The sequence below is a fragment of the Lithobates pipiens genome, unplaced genomic scaffold (genome assembly GCF_037356315.1).
Source record: "Lithobates pipiens isolate NorthernLeopardFrog02 unplaced genomic scaffold, aLitPip1_a1.2 Scaffold_1, whole genome shotgun sequence".
NCBI lineage: Eukaryota > Metazoa > Chordata > Amphibia > Anura > Ranidae > Lithobates > Lithobates pipiens.
The window spans coordinates 224,362,597-224,379,829 of NW_027507685.1; the positions used below are offsets into that span (position 1 = coordinate 224,362,597).

The following is a 17,233-nucleotide window of genomic DNA, read 5'->3' on the forward strand; positions in this document are numbered from 1 at the left end:
CAGTAGAACATGCCAGGCACACTCACACCCCCCCTTCACCCCCCGATCACCCCCCCAATTACCCCTGCCCCCCCAGTCACAGTGACACCAATTGCATTTTTTTTTTTGCATTGGTGTCATTTGTGACTGTAATAACTGTTAGGGCAGTTAGGGTTAGCCCCCTTTAGTTCTAGGGTACCCCCCTAACCCCCCCAATAAAGGTTTAACCCCGTGATCACCCCCCGTCGCCAGTGTCACTAAGGCTGGGTTCACATTGCAGCGGTTTATGAGAACGAATGTGATTCGCACCGCACTGCAGTGCAAATCACATCCGATCTCTGTGCGATTCGAGTTCAGCCATACAGATAGTATGGCTGAATTCGCGCCGCACCCGCCGCAAATTCGCACGGGACCCTTTTTTTGGTCCGCAGCAGAATCGGATCGCATGGGTGTTCACACCATGCGATCCGAGTTTGCAGATCGTACTGCGATATGCGAACTGATCTGGGGGTGTCATTAACATTTCACTGACACTCCCAGCAGTTCGCATAGGGCAGTGTGAACTGCCGCCGGGAGGCATGCGATGCGGGAACCCGCCGCGGATTCGTGGCGTTCCCGCATCGCTCCAGTGTGAACCCAGCCTAATAAGCGATCATTTTTCTGATCGCTGTATTAGTGTCACAGGTGACGCTAGTTAGGCAGGTAGGTATTTAGGTTCGCCGCAACTTTTTATAGCGCCAGGGACCCCCATATACTACCGCATAAAGCCCCCTGATTGCCCCCTAGTTAACCCTTTCACCAGTGATCACCATATAACTGTTACAGGTGATGCTGGTTGGTTAGTTATTTTTTTATAGTTTCAGGGCACCCGCCATTTATTACCTAATAAAGGTTTAACCCCCTGATCACCCGGCGGGTGTCATTTGTGACTGTAATAACTGTTAGGGCAGTTAGGGTTAGCCCCCTTTAGTTCTAAGGTACCCCCTAACCCCCCCAATAAAGGTTTAACCCCGTGATCACCCCCCGTCGCCAGTGTCACTAAGGCTGGGTTCACATTGCAGCGGTTTATGAGAACGGATGTGATTCGCACCGCACTGCAGTGCAAATCACATCCGATCTCTGTGCGATTCGAGTTCAGCCATACAGATAGTATGGCTGAATTCGTATCGCACCCGCCGCAAACTCGCACGGGACCCTTTTTTTGGTCCGCAGCAGAATCGGATCGCATGGGTGTTCACACCATGCGATCCGAGTTTGCAGATCGCACTGCGATATGCGAACTGATCTGGGGGTGTCATTAACATTTCATTGACACTCCCAGCAGTTCGCATAGGGCAGTGTGAACTGCCGCCGGGAGGCATGCGATGCGGGAACCCGCCGCGGATTCGTGGCGCTCCCGCATCGCTCCAGTGTGAACCCAGCCTAATAAGCGATCGTTTTTCTGATCGCTGTATTAGTGTCACAGGTGACGCTAGTTAGGCAGGTAGGTATTTAGGTTCGCCGCAGCTTTTTATAGCGCCAGGGACCCCCATATACTACCGCATAAAGCCCCCTGATTGCCCCCTAGTTAACCCTTTCACCAGTGATCACCATATAACTGTTACAGGTGACGCTGGTTGGTTAGTTATTTTTTTATAGTTTCAGGGCACCCGCCATTTATTACCTAGTCTCACTAGTGTACCCCTAAATTTAGGGGTGTCTACTTTCCAAAATGGGGTCATTGGGGGGGGGGGGGTTGTGCCATCTTGGCATTTTATGGCCTTCAAAACTGTAACGCCCTTAGAAAGCCTGAAGGCGGTGCTTGGTTTTCGGGGCCCCGTATGCGGCTAGGCTCCCAAAAAGTCCCACATATGTGGTATCCCCGTACTCAGGAGAAGCAGCAGAATTTATTTTGGGGTGTCATTTCACATATGCCCATGGCATGCGTGAGCAATATATCATTTAGTGACAACTTTGTGAAAAAAAATAAAATAAAAAAAAGTTTGTAATTTTCCCGCAACTTGTGGCAAAATATAAAATATTCCATGGACTCAACATGCCTCTCAGCAAATAGCTTGGGGTGTCTACTTTCTAAAATGGGGTCATTTGTGGGGGTTTTGTGCCATCTTGGCATTTTATGGCCTTCAAAACTGTAATAGGTAGTGAGGAGTGAAGTCAAATATTTACGCCCTTAGAAAACCTGAAGGCGGTTCTTGGGTTTCGGGGCCCCGTACGCGGCTAGGCTCCCAAAAAATCCCACACATGTGGTATCCCCGTACTCAGGAGAAGCAGAAGAATTTATTTTGGGGTGTCATTTCACATATGCCCATAGCATGTGTGAGCAATATATCATTTAGTGACAACTTTGTGTAAAAAAAAAATAAAAAATTTTTTTTTGTCATTATTCAATCGCTTGAGGCAAAAAAATAAAATATTTAATGGGCTCAACATGCCTCTTATCAATTTCCTTAGGGGGTCTACTTTCCAAAATGGGGTCATTTGGGGGGGTTTTGTACTGCCCTGCCATTTTAGCACCTCAAGAAATGAGATAGGCAGTCGTAAACTAAAAGCTGCGTAAATTCCAGAAAACGTACCTTAGTTTGTAGATGTGACAACTTTTGCGCAAACCAATAAATATACAGTTATTGACTTTTTTTTTTACCAAAGACATGTGGCTGAATGCATTTTGGCCTAAATGTGTGACTAAAATTGAGTTTATTAGATTTTTCTAATAACAAAAAGTAGAAAATATCATTTTTTTTCAAAATTTGCGGTCTTTTTACGTTTATATCGCAAAAAATAAAAATCGCAGAGTCAGTCAAATACCTTTAAAAGAAAGCTCTATTTGTGGGAAGAAAAGGACGCAAATTTCGTTTGGGTACAACATTGCATGACCGCGCAATTACCAGTTAAAGCAGCGCAGTGCCAAATTGTAAAAAGACCTCTGGTCATTTACCAGCAAAATGGTCCGGTCTGAAAGTGGTTAAAGAAAGAGGAATGCGTGAAACATCAGCAAACCCATAAAGGAATTAAACTCTGCAGGTGAATGTTTACATTTTTTGGGGGAACATGGAAAAATGGGGGAACCCGAGAGTGATTTTACAGAGAAGGGCCAAGTCTACTAAATAGACAACTCTACTTATCGTACATGGACTGCATTTTGTCTGGGGTCACAACCTCTGAGTAATGGAGAAGGTAGGCCACAGTCCAGGTTAAGGTGGAAGCTGTGGTTTCGGTCCCTCCAATGAGAAGATCTACTGCAGCCATGTGAAGGTGTTCTTCTGTCAGCTGGGAGGCATCACTACCGTCCGCCTTGCGCTTCTCTTTTAGAAAGCGGATCATTTCATCCAAGATGTCCTCCTGAGACTCTTCGGCAGGGGGATCACACTGATGGGGAGACAAATGGATTATATTGTTGGAGTTTTTTTTTACATGAAGAGGAAGTCTTTGAACATTACCCATTGTTCTCACAAACCTTATGCTTCTCCATCTGACTTCTCACCAAGCGGTCTCTCTTCTCTACAGCCTTTAAGAGCCGCTTTAAGGATCCATTTGGGAGTTTCTGATAGAGGAGGCAAGATATGAATGAAATGAGGATACATTACACACTCATCACAAAGTTCCTTCCTATGTCACCCTGTAGGAACAGAAATAGATCCACAACTATTTCCTGTGTCACCCTGCAGGGTTGGGGGGGGGGCAGACTCATAGCTCTTGGACCAGTAATGGGGGGGGGGTACAGGCAGCTACTCTGTACTGGGCCCAGACCCCATCTGCTCAGCAGCTCACCATCTTCCATACTCTTCCCCCCCCCCCCTTTAATCCCCATCCCTAATTACAACTTCCAGAATACCTTGTGCCCAGGGGAGTGGGGGCATGGCTGTGCGGAACTTGTAGCCTGAAAACTTTGGAGGATCACCTGTGAGACAAGCAGAGGGTGTCCACCATAACAACCGCTACAGAAGGGGCACTCTGGTCAAACAGACAAATCCCTTGCAGGTGAACCTTTAGGCCGCGTACACACGCGGGGACTGTTCGCTGAACAGTGTTTCGGCGGACAGTCCGCTCGTGTGTGGGCTTTCAGTGGACAGTTTCAGCGAACAGTCCGCTGAACAAGGTTTTTCGGAAATTCCGATAAACTGTCCGCTGAAACTTTGTTTCAGCGAACAGTCCCCTCGTGTGTAGGCTTGTTCGTCAAACTAAGTTCCGCGCATGCTCAGAAAGGATTTACACGCCGAGGTTTGCATTGCAGTGTATAGGACGTCGTTTTCTAGTCCTGTCGTACGTGCCGTTCACGTCATCGTGCACGGTTTCAGCAAACTGTTCGTACGTCGTGTGTGGCCATGTCCGTCCATGCTAATTTTGAGCGGACTGTTTGCCGAAACTGTTTGACGGACAAAGTTGGGCGAACAGTCCCCGCGTGTGTACGCGGCCTTACTCCAAATCCTGGAGATGAGAAGAGCTCAAATATGAGCTGAGGAGGCAGCATGGTGTGCAGTGCATTGGAGGATACAGTGCTGAACAGTAATATGTAATGGGGGGAAGCAGAGAGTGCAGAATGTGTGGTGTTGGGGGAGGCAAGGGGTTAAGAGTGAGGTGTAATGAGGGATATAAGGGGTACACACTGAAGTAATGAGGGATGCCTGGGATACAGAATGTGGGGTTTTAGGGAGGGCAGGGGTGCAGAGTGTGAGGTTATGGGGGAGGAAGGGGTGCAGAGTGTGGAGTAATGTGGGAGGAAAGGGGTGCAGTAATGCGGGATTCAGTGGATGCAGAATGAGGTGTAATGGGATACAGAGTGCAGGGTAATGAGGGATGCAATAGTGTAGAGTAATGGGAGATGCAGGGGGTGTAGAATGTTGGATACTTGGGTATACAGGGGTGCAGAGTGAGGTGTAATGAAGGATGCAGGGGGTACAGAGGGCAGGTCAATGGGGGGGTGCAGGGTTCTAGAGTTCTAGGGGATGCAGGGGGTACATAATATTGAGTAATGGGGGACAGAGGGATGCAGAGTGTGGAGTAATAAGGGATGCAGAGTGTGGGATGATGGGGGTGCAAAGAGTGCAAAGTGTAAGGTATGGGGGTACAGTGAGGTGTAATGAGGTATATTGAGGGTACAGATAGCGTAGTGGGAGATGCAGGTGGTGCAGAGTGTTGGTTAATGCAGAGCACAGGGGGTGTAGACTAAAATGTAAGGAATGATTTGAGGGGTAAAGTGTGGGGTAGTGGAGGATGCAGGGGGTACACAGTGTGGGGTAGTGAGCAGGGCCATCAATAGGGGGGTACTGGGTGACCTGTCAGGTAGGTTGTATGGTGTCCTATGATTTCTATTGATGTCCCTGCAAAGCTCTGTTCTCTCAATGTTTCTCTGCAGGAGAGAGACCTATTATTTATGTCTAATGTATACAGCTGTGTAAATCTCTCACCCTGAGAATTGGGATAAAGTCCAATGCGTTGACAGCTGGAGAATCAAATAATTTCACAATATTAGTTATACATTCATGGATTTCCTGAAATGTGGGGTCTGAGAGCTCATACTGAAAGAGAAGAGTTAGGAACAAGAGATAAAAAAACAAGAAAATTATTATACATACTTGCTGTACCATCGCACTTGTTGTGATGGTACCAAGAAGGTACCATCACAACACATCCCAATTCTCTCTCTTTTTTTTTTAATACAAACTTATTGGTAATGTTCAGACTTTATTTTAACTATATTCAACTATATTTTAGGATGTACAATGATTAAGCAAACTTCAACAAGTTATAGTCCTGCTAGGAAAATGACAACCCTTTCAGTGACCAAATCTGAATATTATGGGGTCCACGAGGCTGTAACACACAAGAGTTTGAAGTTTTGGATCTCTGCGAAAAATAATCGGATACATTCTTAGATTTAGGAATTTTAAAATCTCCTTCATTGTTGCCTATATACAATTTATATAGTTTGAAGGTCTCCTTTAAAGTGGTTGTAAACCCTTACAACACACTTTGACCTACAAGTAAGCCTAGATTAAGGCTTACCTGTAGGTCCAAGAAATATCTCCTAAACCTACACGGCTTAGGAGATATTTGCAGAAAGACAGGCACCGCTGTCTACGGTGCATGCGCCGTAGACAGCGGCGTGCAGGCGCACCGAGCGCGGAACCCGTCAACGGCGAATGACAACGGCGGAGCAGCGAGACCCACCGAGAAGATGGATGCGCCGGAGTACAGGGGACAGCGGTGACATCGCTCGCTCCTGTGTCAGGTAAGTGACACATAATGGGCTACTATGCGATGCATAGTAGTCCATTATGCTTTACCTTTGCAGGGAATGAAAGAGGAAGTAAACTCATCAGGGTTTACTTCCTCTTTAATGTCTCCAGTGGCAGAATGGTCACAGAATACATTAATCTGCAGCTGAGAGAGGCTCAACTATCTTGAAAAAATAAGTCTTGTTTCTTTTTAGTACAGTGTTCTGTCCTCCAGGTGACAAAGTACATAAAGTTGTCAGACAGGATGCCCCACCTCCCCTTGCGGCCATCCGACAATGCAGCTAGCAAGGAGATCACTGCATTAAAGTGGAAGTAAACCCATTGATTTAAACAGTTTAAAAAAAAAAAAAAAAGGCATGCTGGGAATGCTAACTGCACATTGGCTGTGCTCTCAGCCAAACTATCAAACCATCCAATGGCTGGTGTCATAACGAGTCACATGTGCAGCACCATAGCAGTTAAAGATTAAACAGAGGCAAAGATGGCAGCTTCCTTGGCTGAAAACGATAGGGGAGTTTACTTCCACTTTAACTCCAGGTCCAAACTCTTTGCCAAGACAAGCACCTGGCAAGAGGAAATGTTGGGCCGTAAGCCGTAAACAAACACCAGCTTTAAAGTGGGAGTCCACCGGGACTCCGCGTTTTTTTTTTTTTTTAAAAGCCAGCAGCTACAAATACTGCAGCTGCTGACTTTTAAAATAGTGACACTTACCTGTCCAGCGCGCCCGCGATGTCGGCACCCGAAGCCGATCTCTAGGTCGCCTGTCGGGTCCTGCCGCCGCCATCTTGGGTATGGGAATCAGGAAATGGAGCCTTTCGGCTTCATTTCCCGGTTCCCTACTGCGCATGCGCGAATCGCGCTGCGCAATAAGGACGCTCCCCGCTGCCTCTGGGATCTGTGTGTTTCCCAGCAGGCAGCGGGGCACTTGCGGGAAGGGGCGGGCACTTGCGGAAAGGGGCGGGCACTTGCAAGAAGGGGCGTAAGTTACGCCCCTTTCCGCAGAGAGCTATCCCGGAAGTGGGTGCAGTTACCTGGATTATCCAGGTAACTGCACCCCCCTCCCCCCCGAAAGGTGCCGATTGTGGCACCGGAGGGGGGGAGGGTTCCGATGAGCGGAAGGTCCACTTTAGGGTGGACCTCCGCTTTAAATGCAGCAGTCTCCTTGCTAGCTGTGTTGTTTGATGGCTGCGGAGGAGGAAGCGGAATGTAGGAAGAAGGAGCAATGTACAACATGGACAAAATTCATAATATATACAATATCTCACAAAAGTGAGTACACCCCTCACATTTTTGTAAATATTTTATTATATCTTTTCATGTGATAACACTGAAGAAATGACACTTTGCTACAATGTAAAGTAGTGAGTGTACAGCTTGTATAACAGTGTAAATTTGTTGTCCCCTCAAAATAACACACAGCCATTAATGTCTAAACCGCTGGCAACAAAAGTGAGTACACCCCTAAGTGAAAATGTCCAAATTGGACCCAGTTAGCCATTTTCCCTCCCCGGTGTCATGAGACTAATTAGTGTTACAAGTTCTCAAGTGTGAATGGGGAGCAGGTGTGTTAAATTTGGTGTTATCGCTCTCACTCTCTCATACTGGTCCCTGGAAGTTCAACATGGCACCTCATGGCAAAGAACTCTCTGAGGATCTGAAAAAATTAATTGTTGTTCTACATAAAGATGGCCTAGGCCAGTGATGGCGAACCTTGGCACTCCAGATGTTTTGGAACTACATTTCCCATGATGCTCAACTATATTGCAGAGTGCATGAGCATCATGGGAAATGTAGTTCCAAAACATCTGGGGTGCCAAGGTTTGCCATCACTGGCCTAGGCTATAAGAAGATTGCCAAGACCCTGAAACTGAGCTGCAGCACAGAGGCCAAGACCATAAAGCGGTTTAGGACATGTTCCACCCAGAACAGGCCTCTCTATGGTTGACCAAAGTAGCTGAGTGCACGTGCTCGGCATCATATCCAGAGGTTGTCTTTAGGAAATAGACGTATGAGTGCTGCCAGCATTGCTGCAGAGGTTGAAGGGGTGGGGGGGTCAGCCTGTTAGTGCTCTGACCATATGCCTCAGGTTGCATCAAATTTATCTGCATGGCTGTCATCCCAGAAGAAAGTCTCTTCTAAAGATGATGCACAAGAAAGGCTGCAAACAGTTTGCTGAAGACAAGCAGACTAAGGACATGGATTACTGGAATCATGGCCTGTGGTCTGATGAGACCAAGATAAACGTATTTGGTTCAGATGGTGTTAAGAAGTATGTCTTGCCTACAGTCAAGCATGGTGGTGGGAGTGTCATGGTCTGGGGCTGCATGAGTGCTGCCGGCACTGGGGAGCTACAGTTCATTGAAGGAACCATGAATGCCAACATGTACTGTGACATACTGAAGCAGAGCATGATCCCCTCCCTTCGGAGACTGGGCCGCAGGGCAGTATTCCAACATAACGACCCCAGACACACCTCCAAGACAGCCACTGCATTTCTAAAGAAGCTGAGGGCAGAGCCGGTACAAGGGGGGGGGGGGGCATAAGGGGCGGAACGATTTATTGGGGATGGGGGTCACAGTGAAGTGTCCTATTCTTCGCCCTCACTAGTTTGCTGGGACCGTGGGTTTCCCCAGCAATGCTGCGTGTGTGCGTGCGCCCGCCCCCTTGCTCCTTGCCCCTTAACATAAAAGGTGCCCATCAGCGTAACCCTTATTTTATGTTAAGGAGCACGCTGATGGGCACATTTTATGTTAAGGGGCACTCTGATGGGCAAATTTTATGTTAAGAGGTACATTTTGTTGTGCCCATCAGAGTGCCCCTTAACATAAAATTTGCCCATTAGAGTGTCCCTTAACATAAAATGTGCCCATCAGCACATTGATTCTTTCTTAAAAATGGGGGGGGGTGCAGTTTGCCATCTTCACCCTGGGCACCTGGCCTTGTCCCAGGACTGGCTGAGGGTAAAGGTGATAGACTGGCTAAGCATGTCTCCAGACCTAAACCCTATTGAGCACCTGTGGGGCATCCTCAAACAGAAGGTGGAGGAGTGCAAGGTCTCTAACATCCACCAGCTCTGTGATGTCAACATGGAGGAGTGGAAGAGAACTCCAGTGGCAACCTGTGAAGCTCTGGTGAACTCCATGCACAAGAGGGTTAAGGCAGTGCTGGAAAATAATGGTGGCCACACAAAATATTGACACTTTAGGCCCAATTTAGACATTTTGACTTAGGGGTGTACTCACTTTTGTTGCCAGTGGTTTAGACATTAATGGCTGTGTGTTGAGTTATTTTGAGAGGACAGCAAATTTACACTGTTATACAAGCTGTACACTCACTACCTTTAATGGTAGCAAAATTGTTTCCCCATGCAGTGGGGCTATGTCAGCACTGTATGGGTAACTGTTTATTTTGTCCAGGGGTGACCAGAAAGCTGATCCTCCACTCCAGTGGTAAACATTGCTTCCCCATGATCCAATGGTGGACTGTTCCTGATGGCCTCACGTCCAGAGCAGGTCTATGGGCTTAATGACATCATGAACAATCCAACACACAAGATGGCTAGACTGTGGGGAGTAGGAGCCACAGGGACTGGTCCACTCTCCTAGCCAAAAACGAGCAGTCAACCCTTGCAATGCGGGCACAGCCCCACTGAGGGAAAACTTTTTTTGCCAGAAGTTGGACTTTTTCCCTATGAGTCACTTATATCAAGAGCCATCACAAAGCTCTGGCCCACCCCCCTGGTGAAAGGGAAACAGTTTAAAATCAGCATATCTTACACTTATTCCAAACGTCAATGCTGCAATCAGCCTGCACGTGCGCAGAGAGAACTCTTCAGCTACATTCACTGGATCCCCACGTCGCTGGAGGAAATCCTAGAGAAAGAATAATGACAGCCAGTTGATATCCCAACCCTGTCATTCAAACCCATTACTCCATGTCATACTTGCACTGTTTTGTCGCTTTGTCATAGCATCAGAACTTAAAATGTCAGTCCACACAAAACTGACATCTTACTTTTAGATGAAGGCTGGTGGGCCAAGTCTGCCTTGGCTTCTTAATAGGTATAATGTAATCCAACAGGGAGATCTCTTGCCATATTTCTTTGAGGTGGATTCTGTCCCACTGAGAGTTCCTGTCCATCCACATTTGAGAGACCACCCAGTGGTGGACCGAAAATTATAGGATTGGAGGAGCAAAGGCAACAATATGGCCCTTTCATGACTATTCGATCATCAATATTTAATCAATATTTGATCACACTGCATCTCAGGGTTACAACTGGAAACTGGTGATGGAAGACTTCCCTCTGCCTGGTGATCTGAACGGGGAGCAGATAGCTATATAATGCTCAGCTAGTCCTATGCTGATTCATTCCTGAATGAAATATCGCCACTCAGGGCCACTAGTCTTACTAGTACTGGCCCAAGAAGCAAAATGCCTCCATGTACCCAGCCCAGTCCTCCCCTGAAACTTCCAGGTCCTTTTGTTTTTATTTCCTGTTGTCTGTGACATTTTTTCCTTACACCCTGTCCCTGTGATGCCCATATGTGAAACAAGTGTGTAGTGGTCACCAAGACAAGAAAGCAAATGGAGCACATTACTTTCCCAGATAGCTAAATCAAATTGTTTCAGCACATTTACAATTAAGCCCCAGTAGGGGGTGAAATGCATTATTATGGGGCTCTGGTATATCTGGGTTCTCCAAACCTTCTAAAACAAAGGGCCAGTTTAGACTTTAGGGGGCCAAACTGTGGCCAGTGGAAGTAGGAAATGCCCAAGAGTCAGTGAGAGAAAACAATGCCTCAGGATTTGTGGTCAGCGAGAGTAAAAAAAACAAAAACACAACATAGTGTGGTCAGTAGGAGGAATAGTGCTCCATCATTGGTATCAGTGAGAAGAATGGTGCCCCATAATTGGTGCCAGTGGGGGGTGGGATGGTGCCTCATCATTGGTGCCAGTGGGGGGGGGATGGTGCCTAATCATTGGTGCCAGTGGGGGGGAGGGGTGGTGCCTAATCATTGGTGCCAGTGAGGGGGGGGGGGGGTGGTGCCTAATCATTGGGGCCAGTGGGGGGGGAATGGTGCCCATCTTTGGGGCCAGTGGGGGGGGGTGGTGCCCCATCTTTGGTGCCAGTGGGGGGGGTGGAATGGTGCCCCATATTTGGTGCCAGTGGGGGGGGGGGTGCCCCATCTTTGGTGCCTCATTGTTGAGGTCAGTGGGAGGAATGGTGTCCGATGGGCCAGATAAAGGCAAGGAAAGAGCCATATCTGGCCCATGGGCCACAGTTATGGACTGCTGTGCTAGAACATTAAAGCTGATTTTGCTGATGTCACTGTTGGAGAGATCTTCCATCACATCCTGTTGCGACAGGAAGTCAGAGGGACATCTTCCCAACTGAGATACACATGACAATAAAAACATAACCTCTTTTACACTCTATTCCAAAATACAATGTTTTTGGCTGGAGTTGGGCTTCAAAAGTTTAAAGTGACCAAAAAGGAAAATTCGGACTCCTGGGCTGCCCAGAAGTTCCAAGGCACCAACATCTCTCAAAAATGTTCAGCTGCACTGCACTGGAATTGGCAAGATACCTGGATGGCGGTGGAAGGTGGCAGCTCCCATCTAGATATTTGCAGATATGACTGAAAAACAGCCCACCCCCCCATAAACTGTCACCTGACACAGCTTCACAGCCTCCTCCTCCAGCAGGTTGTCCAGGCCCTGGCGCACTCTTTTCTGTAGGGCGAGGTGTGTGAGACGTCTCTGTACCTTCCAGACAGCAGTGTAGTCTCCCAACGACAAATCCTTCCCGCCATAAGATATCAGGTCACCTGAATCACAGACAGGACACATAATGCATTGTATCGATGGTGGCAGCAGCAGCCAGGAGCTCAACCACTTCCAGTAGCTGGATTGTATGAAGGTGGCTTTAGTCTATTGTAGAAAAATTCTACTTCTAATTATTGGTTTTGGCCCTCACCCACACCACAACCAACACGTACTTCTATATATATTGCATTCATGAACGAATGAGCATATTTTTGCTAGTTAAAAGATAAATGCTCTATGTCAGGGATATGCAATTAGCGGATCTCCAGCTGTTGTAGAATTACAAGTCCCATGAGGCATAGCAAGACTCTGATGGGACTTGTAGTTTTGCAACAGCTGGAGGTCCGCTAATTGCATATCCCTGCTCTATGTGATGTAGGGTTTAGAACATCCCTCTACATCTTAATACATCATATCTACATTTGTATTGCACATTGGTTGGAGGCACTGGGAGACCAATGTCTTTTCATTATGCAGGCTCATACCAAAACACCTTACTGATTATGATACTATCTCTCACAAACCAGCAATAAATCAGTTTTAGAATGCCTCATGCCAAGGAGTGAAATGGATGAATTCAAGTCCATTAGTCTGGTTTTAAAGCCCACCTGTGATTTTGCTAATGAAGGGCAAAGCAATAGATTTATTTTATTGCCCTCTCTCCCGAACTGCTCATCGTTTACTTCCTTTCTCATCTCCACTACCCTCTTCAGTCATTGTGCGCAAAGAGGAGGCCCTGAGTAAGGCAAGTTGCCACTTTTGTTTAATCGTGTTATTGCAGGACTTTCCTAGGCACTGAATATATTTTGTAATGTAAGCTGTCATTTTTTTTTTTCACCCTCATGTGACAGTGCTGGGTGGGTGTGTGTGAGGCCAATCGCCAACCAGCAACGCCATGTGGGAGTAAGTTACATGTTCCCCTATATGAAGAAGGAATGGAAATTTCTCTTTGTTGCCAACTGGAGAGTTGGGGAAGTTAAGAGAAGATAAGTACACGTTTCAGGGGATAGAGGAAGTTGTGTGAACCTGCTGCATTTCCTGCATGGGCTAACTGTGACCCAATTGTGGTCTAAGACACACCTGTAAGGAAAATACCCTCAATAGGGCAACCGGTTTACATAGAGCAATACAAATCTAAGAGGGGTTCTAACCCTTCCTCACTCAATTTAAAAAAAGATGGTTAAGTTGACAAAAATGCAGTACAAAATGGAAACTGCCTTTCAACGTAATAAAATGTATTAGCTGAAAGGGGAAAAATTGATGAAAGTGTGTAAATCCTTGTCTGAGTGCCCATGGTCCTACAATTCCATGTTCTAGGGCAGCCTTTCCTCAATCTAACATGGAGGAACCCTTAAAATATCTTTCAGGTCTTAGAAAACCCCTGCTAATAGTTATTATATCTACAGCTTATGGGACATTACCATGAAGAACAAGCTGTAGATGTGGCATACTTAGCCTATTGGACACTTAAGTCTTCCCTATACGACTATATCATTTTCAGTAATAATAATGAAATTCTAATAATAATCACCAGAAAAGAAACACCGATAGTGGAAATGGTAATGCTTCCTAACATTCAATGAGTTCAGTGGAAAAGTGACCCCCGACATTGATGTCCAGGAGAGAAGTGCTACCTAATATTGGTGGTTAGTGGAGAGTCCTAGTACACTGGTTGTCAATGGGAAGAATGCTCCTTACATTGCTGGTCAATCGTAAGTATGCTCCCTTATGTGGGTGGCTATTGGGAATGAATATCCCTTACGGGAGTTGTCAGTGAGCAGAATTCTCCATACGTTGGTGGTCATTAGGAGCTCCTTGCATTGGTGGTAGTTGGGAAGAAGGCTCCTTGCATTGGTGGTGAGTGGGTAGAACTCCCCTAACATTGTGGGGTCAGTGGAAAAAAAAATGCTCCTTACAGTAGATTAGTGGTAAGAATGTCCCTTACATTAATGGTCAGTGGGAAGAATGCTCCCATTACAGATACCAGAAAAGATTGTTGAAGTTAGTGGTAGCTAATCTGATCTTTGCTCAAGAAACCCCTAGCAACCTCTAATGCCGTGTACACACGACCAAACTTTTTCGACAGACTAGGTCCGACGGTCTTCCCGACAGACTTTCGGCGGAGGTCCAACGGACTTTCTGAACGAAACAGACTTGGCCCCACATGACCGGACTTAGCCCGTTCAAAAGTCCATTTGTTTTGAACGTGATGACATAAACAAGGAAGTTCAATAGCCAGTAGCCAATAGCTGCCCTTGCATCGTATTTGGTACGTTGGACTAGCACACAGACGAACGGTTTTCCCGATTTTTAGTCCGTTGGATAGATTTGAAACATGTTTTATTTCTAGGTCCGTCAGACTTTTGGGGGAAAAAAGTCCGCTAGAGCCCACACACAATCGAATTGTCCAGCGGATTCCGGTCCTCCGGACCAAGTCTGAAGGAAAGTCCAATCGTGTGTATGCGGCATAAAGGAACCCTAGGGTTCCACGGAACTCTAGTTGTGAAAGTCTGTTCTAGAGGAATTTTGGAATTTGTTTATCCAACAACCTCTCCACTAGCATATACTGTATGTACCAAATACATATCTGGCCAAAGAGTAGAGAAAAAGCTCAGAGCGAGCAAACCATGAAACTTACTACGAACACCAAGATATCTTTAGAATGGAGAGCTGTGGAGCTGATGAGGTCAGTCAGGTTTAGGCCTGGCTCCCTAGAACACCATGTCACCATATTGATTTTGGCGATATCTTTTAGATACAGGAGTCATGGTGGCTGAACTATTTGAATTTAGGTAACAGAAGGATATAAAATGAAGGTACCTACCAACATAGCTCTTGGGTCGCCCAGCAAAATCGGCCCAGTTCTTGACCAGAGCTTCGCGGATCAACCCTGCACTGTTCAACACAACAATATCTATTTTGTGGCAAAAAAAAAGAACAAAAAACAGTCACAAAGCTGCAAAGGGTGAATTCCAGGTTCTGTAGATGACATTAGCTGCACCAATTCAAAGGGTTTCTGATCTTCCGACCTAATTGGCTCACACAAATTCTGCCAGTTTCTCTAACTACAGTACATACAACCTTAAAGTGGAACTTTAGTCAGATAATTAAGTCCTGCTAGATCGCTTCATGCTGGCCCCTTTTGCAGGTATAGCAATGTAATGTAAATGTATATGTAAAACATTAAAAATAAAAATAAAAATAGTGCCTATACAGTAGAGCTGCATGATTTTGGATAAGGATGAGAATCATGATTTATTTGGTTAGAATAAAGATCACGATTCTCTTACGATTCAGAAGAATTTTTTATTTTAAAGATTTACAACCCCTGAATATTAGGTTATTAAACAAAATGGTGATGAAATAACACAGAATACTCTTTGCTTCAATCAAATGTAAAGAAATGTAATGAAAAGTAATGTAATGTGTAAAGAAATAAAATAATAAGTAAGATTAGGGTCTTTTATTTTAGTACTCGCTGTTTACACTTCAGCTGTCAGCAATGGTAGAAAACACTGAAAAGTTATTTTACAAATGAAATACTTTTTTTTGCAGTTTTTATGTGAAACATGTAAATATATCTTAAAGGTATACAAATATTAATGAACAAAGCAAAAAAAAAAAAAGTTTTAATTGTTTATAAAATATAAGAAATTAAAATCAGGGAAATAATAATTAAATAGAGAATGAGAATAAAGGCATTAATCAGGCTGATTAGAGTAAATTACATGATCTGACTTTTTGACAACAAACATGCAAATAAGCTGTTTTAAGGCAACATCCGACCGTGTGTACAATCCATTGGACAAACTTTTTCAGTTTTCATCGGACAAATGTTGGCTGTGAAAACAGATAAACTTTTCGACAACATAAATCTGATGGAGCAAAGTCCAATCGTGTGTACAGAAAACCATCGGACTTTACAAATACACATGCTCAGAACCAATGCAAAAGATCAGACAACAATACAGAAGTTGACCAAAGATGGCAGTAAAGAGCAGAAAAACCACGTGATTTGGTGAGAGTTGGCTGAAGATGTCTGATAGTGTGTATGCTTAACAAGTTCACGGGCAACGCCCTTTGTACAAAAGTCCACGGGAAAGTTTGTATAAAGTCCAATCGTGTGTATGAGGCTTTACAGTTACAAGCTTCATGGGTCAGTAGACAAAGTTGTTTTTATCTATGTGAATTTCATATGCTATCGTTAGGCATATTTTTCTTGTTAGATATTTCACGTTAGAGACTTGGAAATTATCCGGTTGCAATGCATTTCCAAAAGCAGTACATGTACAACTTTGGTGCAATGCTATGTGATTTGAGCCCATTCAAAATGAAGACTCAAATTGCACTGAATCGAATTGTGAATGGCACAGGAATGCCGCGCGCGTTCCCATGCGATTCATAGTGTGAACCTGTCATTGCTGATGCGCAAAGGTTTCAAATATATTTTTAAAAACACAGCTACTTTCCACGTGAGTTATTTGCAAAGATTGTGTGTCAGGGCAATGAAAATAATCAGCTTACATGCAGCCTGTTCATTTTGTGTTTGGCTTACACTTTACAATAAAATGTGGTGCAGAGAAGACAGTAAGTCATTTCTTGCACTGTCTCAACTCATTGAATAATCTCCAAATTAAAAATTCAGTTATAAAAAGGATGTTTTGTAAGCTTTATACACAAACTCTTGCACTTACCTTTTCCCCAGAAGCTCAGTCGGAAGATGGGGCCGTATTTCTGGGAAAGTTGTAGGAAGTGGAGAGGTAGATCTGAGCGTCCTAGATCAAACATATTACCCAGGAAGGGTAGAGAAGGGGGACGTGGGGGGTACTTTCTGCCAGTCTGGGGTGATCCTGGGATCCTCCATGGTGAGCATCCAAAGTACAGACAGACCAGGAGGAGCAGAGGCAGCAATAGCAGCAGAATGACCATACTGATGCACACACTGAGGATTGATGGAGTATTTGTAGAGGGATGGGTATAACCTTGAGAAGACCGCAGAAACAAAAGGGAGGAGCCGTGATGACTGACAGATGAGTGCTCATGGAACATAGGGGACCTGAATGTTACTAAGGATTACCAATTGCCAGTACATGATTTCTCCTTATGTCACCAGCAAATATAAAGTACAACTAGGGCTGAAACAATTAATTGCCAACTAATCGATTATGAAATTAATCGCTTAAAATTTT

The 17,233-nt window shown here is 45.2% G+C and overlaps 1 protein-coding gene across 3 annotated transcripts in view; it reads right to left on the minus strand.

Annotated features, from left to right (window-relative positions):
• CYP21A2 (cytochrome P450 family 21 subfamily A member 2) overlaps nucleotides 1-16,990 on the minus strand; it is a 31,809-nt gene extending 14,819 nt beyond the window's left edge. Inside the window, exons 1-7 of one of the 3 annotated variants that reach the window (XM_077483653.1) lie at nucleotides 16,739-16,989; nucleotides 14,869-14,958; nucleotides 11,892-12,046; nucleotides 9,992-10,087; nucleotides 5,385-5,495; nucleotides 3,434-3,520; nucleotides 3,136-3,345 (exon numbers count right to left, since the gene is read on the minus strand). In XM_077483653.1, coding sequence (XP_077339779.1) covers nucleotides 3,136-3,345; nucleotides 3,434-3,520; nucleotides 5,385-5,495; nucleotides 9,992-10,087; nucleotides 11,892-12,046; nucleotides 14,869-14,958; nucleotides 16,739-16,973 — 984 coding nt within the window. In that variant the 5' untranslated portion in view covers nucleotides 16,974-16,989. Of the gene's footprint in view, nucleotides 1-3,106; nucleotides 3,346-3,433; nucleotides 3,521-5,384; nucleotides 5,496-9,991; nucleotides 10,088-11,891; nucleotides 12,047-14,868; nucleotides 14,959-16,738 lie in introns of all 3 variants that reach the window. The other 2 variants (XM_077483670.1, XM_077483661.1) reach the window with 2 other exon arrangements.
• Between the last annotated feature and the right edge of the window lie 243 nt (nucleotides 16,991-17,233).